At 45.3% G+C, this 7337-nt stretch overlaps 1 protein-coding gene across 1 annotated transcript; it reads left to right on the top strand.

Annotated features, from left to right (window-relative positions):
* The first annotated feature begins 1255 nt into the window (after positions 1–1255).
* Positions 1256–6528, top strand: LOC146041695 (uncharacterized). The gene is made up of 3 exons (XM_083161611.1): positions 1256–1358; positions 2575–2634; positions 6136–6528. The coding sequence occupies exons 1-3, from the start codon at positions 1322–1324 to the stop codon at positions 6507–6509; spliced, it is 471 nt and encodes a 156-aa protein (XP_083017737.1). The 5' UTR covers positions 1256–1321; the 3' UTR covers positions 6510–6528.
* Positions 6529–7337: the final 809 nt, after the last annotated feature.

The following is a 7337-nucleotide window of genomic DNA, read 5'->3' on the forward strand; positions in this document are numbered from 1 at the left end:
CCCAATCTAATGAAAAAATTTTGGACCTAGGGGTGCCGTGAAAAAAATTCTGATTCTCTAGGGTGCCGTGAATCAAAAAAGATTGGAAACCTCTGATGTAGGCAATGGATCATATAGACGACCTAAAGATGGTAGACAGGCATTAGATAGACACCACTAGATCTACATACTGCAAAGTCGACATGGGTCTAGGTCGACATGAGACAAGGTCGACAGGTCATTAGGTTGACACAAGCATTAAGTCGACATGGTCATAGGTCGACAGTCAAAACGTCAGAATGGGGTTTTTCACTGTTTTTTTTTTTTTTTTTTACCAGAATGCCGACACAGTCGACATGGACACAGGATTAATTGCACCGCGTCCCCTCGCATGGCTCGCTGCACTCTGCACACCATTTTGTTCTCCCACCAAGCCCTAGTGGATGGTAGGGCATAAAATAAAGCCTGTAGGCACGTCGGCTCAAAAAAACAGTGAAAACGCCCATGTTTACCTTTTGACTGTCGACCTAGACAATGTCGACCTAATGCTTGTGTTGACCTTGTCCCATGGGGATCTAGACCCATGTCGACCTTGCAGTATGTCGACCTAATGACTGAAGAACATCTTTAGGTCGACCAACCGACCGTATCCCAGTGTGTATATGTCGCAGGAGGTGTGTGATATACCAGGAAAACAATCCCAGTCTCCGTGCATGCAATCTCATACCTATCACCAATACCGCTGCTACATACCGTATACCACTGCTTAACGGATACACAGCTGGTATACAATAACACAGGCACTACCGTGCAGAATGAGAGGAATGTACAATTTGGTATTAAACATCAAAGTACGTAGAATGCTTACTGCTCTGGTACAGCCTCGAAATGTACTTACTATATGAAAAAATTACCCCCTCAAAAAGGCTGTATCAGTTGTGTTAGCGTATTTGTATTCCATAATGTAATGTTATCCTGCAGAGAGTGCTACTGCCGCAGGGCTTAATTCAGACGATCACAGGGCAAATTTGTTCTCAAAATGCACAAAACCATGCTGCACTGCAGGTGGGGCAGGTGTAAGATGTGCAGAGTGTTAGATTTGCGTGGGGTATGTTGAAACTGAAATCTAAATTGCAGTGTAATACTAAAGCAGCCAGTATTTACCCTGCACAGAGAATCATTGATATGTTTGCAGTGCAGCATGTTTTTTTCTCATTAGAGATCCTTACTGAATCAGGCCCAATGTCTGCCATTACTAAATACGTTTGTCCATTTATCAGACACAGAATTTCCCAGTCTCTGACGTCCTACATAGGAATCGGATCAGACAAATCTACTGAACATGGCTCCGACACCTGTGCTCCTGCTGATGACTGTTTGTGAGTTTGAATGTCTTCTAAATCTTTTGTATGTACGTTAATATGGTAAACAGATGGGAAATTCATTAAGAGATACACTTTCCTTATAAGACCATGCAGGGGCGTAACTATTTCGCGCCCCCCCCACCGCACGTTTTTTCGGCGCCCCCCCACACACATCTAACCTCCCCCCGCCCCACCCTTCTTACCCGTACCTGTCCTGCTCTCTGCCGGGACCAGCCTGCCCGTCACGGTCCCGGCCGGCTCCTGGGGCTACAATGAAAACAGACTCTTAGAAAATGGCTGCCCCATACTGCAGACAGAAAACTGTCTGCAGTATGGGGGCAGCCATTTTCTAACTATCAGTTTTCATTGCAGCAGGAGCCGGCCGGGACCGTGACGTCAGGCAGGTCCCGGCAGAGAGCCAGGCGAGACGCAGACCACGGGTAACTATAGCCCCGCAGCCCCCCGGCGGCGCCCCCAATTTCTTTGCGCCCCCCCCGCCACCACGGGGGCTCCGGAGCTATAGTTACGCCACTGAGACCGTGGTTGGGATGCACTAGATGGGTATGACTAATCGGGGTGGACCATAACATGGTAGATCTAAACACAGTTGAACCGTTGAGTGGATATGCCGTGGGGAAGGAGGGCTTCATGACGAGGAAAGAGGTGTATGTGTGTGTGCGCTGTATCATGTGCGCTCCCGGACCAGTGGGCGTGGCCTCACAGAAAAGGTGTGACTTCACAACAGGGGGATGCTATTTTACATATAATGGGGAGGGGGTGATACCTTGGATACAGAGGGTAACAGAAGAGAGAGGGGGTGAGGGGGATATAGGGCCTTATTCTAGTTCACTCTTTCTGACAAAATCTTTCTTAGATGGACAAAACCATGTGCACTGCAGGGGGCAGATGTAACATGTGCAGAGAGAATTCGATTTGGGTGAGTTATTTTGTTTCTGTGCAGGGTAAATACTGGCTGCTTTATTTTTACACTGCAATATAGATCTCACTTTGAAGTAAAATCCCACCCAAATCTAATTCTCTCTGCACAAGTTACATCTACCCCACCTGCAGTGCACATGGTTTTGTCCATCTAAGAAGGATTTTGTCAGAAAGAGTGAACTAGAATAAGGCCCATAGTAACGAAGGGGAAAGGCAGAGGATGGTGCGGTTGGTTACAGAACATTGGGTACTCTGATTCTATTAGTAGCTCACATACGCTTCTCGTCCCCAGGTGTCTCCTCCTGGCTAATATCTGCCCAAGATGCACAAACGACAAGTACCATCGCTCCCAGTAAGTACTATCTACATTAATGCTACTACATTGTCTTATTATCAATTCTTTGCAATAACATAATAATGTATCAGAATAAAAGAAATCCTTACAGTGATATGAACCTGTGTAGTTCTTACAGTATTTTCCTCTTTGGTATTTGTCTACAGCAGTGGTTCCCAAACTTTTCGAATCGCGACACCCTACAGTATCAGAATAGTTTTCATGGCACCCCTAGGCCAAAAGTTTGTTACTGAAAATGTCAGAAACAAATATTAAATTAAATAAGTTGTGATTAAATTGTATCCTTAGGTCCAGTTATGTGGTGAGGAACATGATTCACTTCTGTTTAGCCACATATTTTATATTTGGAAGCCACAAGCACTGATTTTGCCTATTTCATTGGCCATACATTATTTGAATTGGTTCTGGACCACCAAACTGAGGCACCCAAGCAAGTGCTCCGAGGCACCCCAGTGAGCCTAGGCGCACAGTTTGGGAACCTCTGGTCTACAGTAATTATATCAAATGACTATTCTGCATAAATACATTAATAGCTTTGCTGGATGGTGTATGCTCTGAGAGGTCCTGGTCCAGTAGAGATGCCATTGTTTGCTTTCCCTTACCAAGATTCCCTATCTGTTCTCCCGTCTCTCTTGTAATCTTAAGTACATTTCCGAATGAGATGAATTATTGGCTGTTAGAGCCATGGTTTGGGATGTGATGTATTATCGGCTGTTAGAGCTATGGTTTGGGATGAGATGTATTATCAGCTGTTAGAGCCATGGTTTGGGATGAGATGTATTATCGGCTGTTAGAGCCATGGTTTGGGATGAGATGTATTATCGGCTGTTAGGCTCATGGTTTGGGATGAGATGACTTATTGGCTGTTAGAGCCATGGTTTGGGATGAGATGTATTATCGGCTGTTAGAGCCATGGTTTGGGATGAGATGAGTTATCGGCTGTTAGAGCCATGGTTTGGGATGAGAGGAATTATCGGCTGTTAGAGGCATGGTTTAGGATGAGATGTATTATTGGTTGTAAGAGCCATGGTTTGGGATGAGATGTATTATCCGCTGTTAGAGCCACGGTTTGGGATGAGATGTATTATCAGCTGTTAGAGCCATGGTGAGAGATGAGATGTATTATCGGCTGTTAGAGCCAAGGTTTGGGATGAGATGTATTATCGGCTGTTAGAGCCATGCTTTGGGATGAGATGTATTATCGGCTGTTAGAGCCACGGTTTGGGATGAGATGTATTATCAGCTGTTAGAGCCATGGTTTGGGATGAGATGTATTATCGGCTGTTAGAGCCATGGTTTGGGATGAGATGTATTATCGGCTGTTAGAGCCATGGTTTGGGATGAGATGTATTATCGGCTGTTTAGTGCCATGGTTTGGGATGAGATGTATTATCGGCTGTCAGAGCCACGGTTTGGGATGAGATGTATTATCAGCTGTTAGAGCCATGGTTTGGGATGAGATGAGTTATCGGCTGTTAGAGCCATGGTTTGGGATGAGAGGAATTATCGGCTGTTAGAGCCATGGTTTAGGATGAGATGTATTATTGGTTGTAAGAGCCATGGTTTGGGATGAGATGTATTATCGGCTGTTAGAGCCACGGTTTGGGATGAGATGTATTATCAGCTGTTAGAGCCATGGTGAGAGATGAGATGTATTATCGGCTGTTAGAGCCAAGGTTTGGGATGAGATGTATTATCGGCTGTTAGAGCCATGCTTTGGGATGAGATGTATTATCGGCTGTTAGAGCCACGGTTTGGGATGAGATGTATTATCAGCTGTTAGAGCCATGGTTTGGGATGAGATGTATTATCGGCTGTTAGAGCCATGGTTTGGGATGAGATGTATTATCGGCTGTTAGAGCCATGGTTTGGGATGAGATGTATTATCGGCTGTTTAGTGCCATGGTTTGGGATGAGATGTATTATCGGCTGTCAGAGCCACGGTTTGGGATGAGATGTATTATCAGCTGTTAGAGCCATGGTTTGGGATGAGATGTATTATCGGCTGTTAGAGCCATGGTTTGGGATGAGATGTATTATCGGCTGTTAGAGCCATGGTTTGGGATGGGATTTATTATCGGCTGTTAGAGCCATGGTTTGGGATGAGATGTATTATCGGCTGTTAGAGCCACAGTTTGGGATGAGATGTATTATCGGCTGTTAGAGCCATGCTTTGGGATGAGATGTATTATCGGCTGTTAGAGCCATGGTTTGGGATGAGATGTATTATCGGCTGTTAGAGCCATGGTTTGGGATGAGATGTATTATTGGCTGTTAGAGCCATGGTTTGGGATGAGATGTATTATCAGCTGTTAGAGCCATGGTTTGGGATGAGATGTATTATCGGCTGTTAGAGCCATGGTTTGGGATGAGATGTATTATCGGCTGTTAGAGCCACGGTTTGGGATGAGATGTATTATCGGCTGTTAGAGCCATGCTTTGGGATGAGATGTATTATCGGCTGTTAGAGCCATGGTTTGGGATGAGATGTATTATCGGCTGTTAGAGCCATGGTTTGGGATGAGATGTATTATCGGCTGTTAGAGCCATGGTTTGGGATGAGATGTATTATCGGCTGTTAGAGCCATGCTTTGGGATGAGATGTATTATCGGCTGTTAGAGCCACGGTTTGGGATGAGATGTATTATCGGCTGTTAGAGCCATGCTTTGGGATGAGATGTATTATCGGCTGTTAGAGCCATGGTTTGGGATGAGATGTATTATCGGCTGTTAGAGCCATGGTTTGGGATGAGATGTATTATCGGCTGTTAGAGCCATGGTTTGGGATGAGATGTATTATCGGCTGTTAGAGCCATGCTTTGGGATGAGATGTATTATCGGCTGTTAGAGCCATGGTTTGGGATGAGATGTATTATCGGCTGTTAGAGCCACGGTTTGGGATGAGATGTATTATCGGCTGTTAGAGCCATGGTTTGGGATGAGATGTATTATCGGCTGTTAGAGCCATGGTTTGGGATGAGATGTATTATCGGCTGTTAGAGCCATGGTTTGGGATGAGATGTATTATCGGCTGTTAGAGCCACGGTTTGGGATGAGATGTATTATCGGCTGTTAGAGCCATGCTTTGGGATGAGATGTATTATCGGCTGTTAGAGCCATGGTTTGGGATGAGATGTATTATCGGCTGTTAGAGCCATGGTTTGGGATGAGATGTATTATCGGCTGATAGAGCCATGGTTTGGGGTGAGATGTATTATCGGCTGTTAGAGCCATGGTTTGGGATGAGATGTATTATCAGCTTTTAGAGCCATGATTTGGGATGAGATCTATTATCGGCTGTTAGAGCCATGGTTTGGGATGAGATGTATTATCGGCTGATAGAGCCATGGTTTGGGATGAGATGTATTATCAGCTGTTAGAGCCATGGTTTGGGATGAGATGTATTATCAGCTGTTAGAGCCATGGTTTGGGATGAGATGTATCTCTGCTCTAAAAAAACCTCTTCACTTTTGCTGTATTTCTATTTTACTTTTACAGCCGCACCTCAGAATTGTGGCGAGAACCAAACCTATAAGACATGTGGAACCGCCTGTCCATCATCCTGCAGCAATTACAATGAATCCAGGGCGTGTACATTCCAGTGTGTGGCTGGATGTTTCTGTAAAGATGGTTTTTACCTGGATGCTACTGGAAAGTGTGTGGAGAAGGCGAAGTGTGATCTCTGCACTGGGAACACCACGTTCTCCAGCTGCAAGACGATGTGTCAGAAGAGCTGCATACCCAAAAACACGCACATATTTATAAAGTGCTCAAACGTATGCAGTGAAGGCTGCGTCTGTAAGGAAAACTATGAACTGAATGGCGGAAAGTGTATGCTGGTCTCTGAGTGTCTCACATCAAAGGGTCAATAAAAATAAAGAGCCCCAGGCCTGTGTCCCCTGAGGAAGTGTCTAATGAGGTCATTTCGCTGGCGCTGAGCGGCGAGTGCTGTCAGGGGGGGGGCTCTGATATGATTATGGAGGGGAGGTATTGTTGCTGGTTGTGATGGAGTCACTATAACAGTTGGGAACCGGTGTTTATAGGCTGCGGCTGTACAGGAGGGCAAAATAAAATTACAATATTAGCAGCATAAAGTTATAAAAATGCCAAGACATAGGATGGACTCTTATTGTGCTCAGAAACCTGCAAACCTAATAATAATAATAATAGTAATAAGAATAAGAATAAATCTTATTTAGTGAAATACATGATACATTGACCTGTACATATTCTAATGTATTATATATGAATATATCTTTCCACTTACAAGCACCCGGGTTCAGCCCGTGTGGCGCTGCTGGTATTTGGGGTTTCCTTGTTCTGTGACCCTCGGTGCTGTAAATTGCGCTGTTGCATTGCTCAACACTTTACAGCAACAGGAAGCTCAGAGACCCAGCGCCTCTCACCATAGCAGCGATCACCTGACCCAAGGGAGGTGATCAGGAATTTTTTTTTTTACACACTAAATGGACACACAACACACAGCTCTGATCACACTGGCTGGGTCCATCACACACACAGCTCTGATCACACTGGCCGGGCCCATTAGACACACACACAGCTCTGATCACACTGGCCGGCCCATCGGACACACACAGCTGATCACACTGGCCGGGTCCATCACACACAGCTCTGATCACACTGGCCTGGTCCATAGGACACACACAGCTGATCACACTGGCCGGGTCCATAGGACACAC

This window comes from Crinia signifera, chromosome 19 (genome assembly GCF_055691185.1).
Source record: "Crinia signifera chromosome 19, ASM5569118v1, whole genome shotgun sequence".
NCBI classification, from domain to species: Eukaryota; Metazoa; Chordata; class Amphibia; order Anura; family Myobatrachidae; genus Crinia; species Crinia signifera.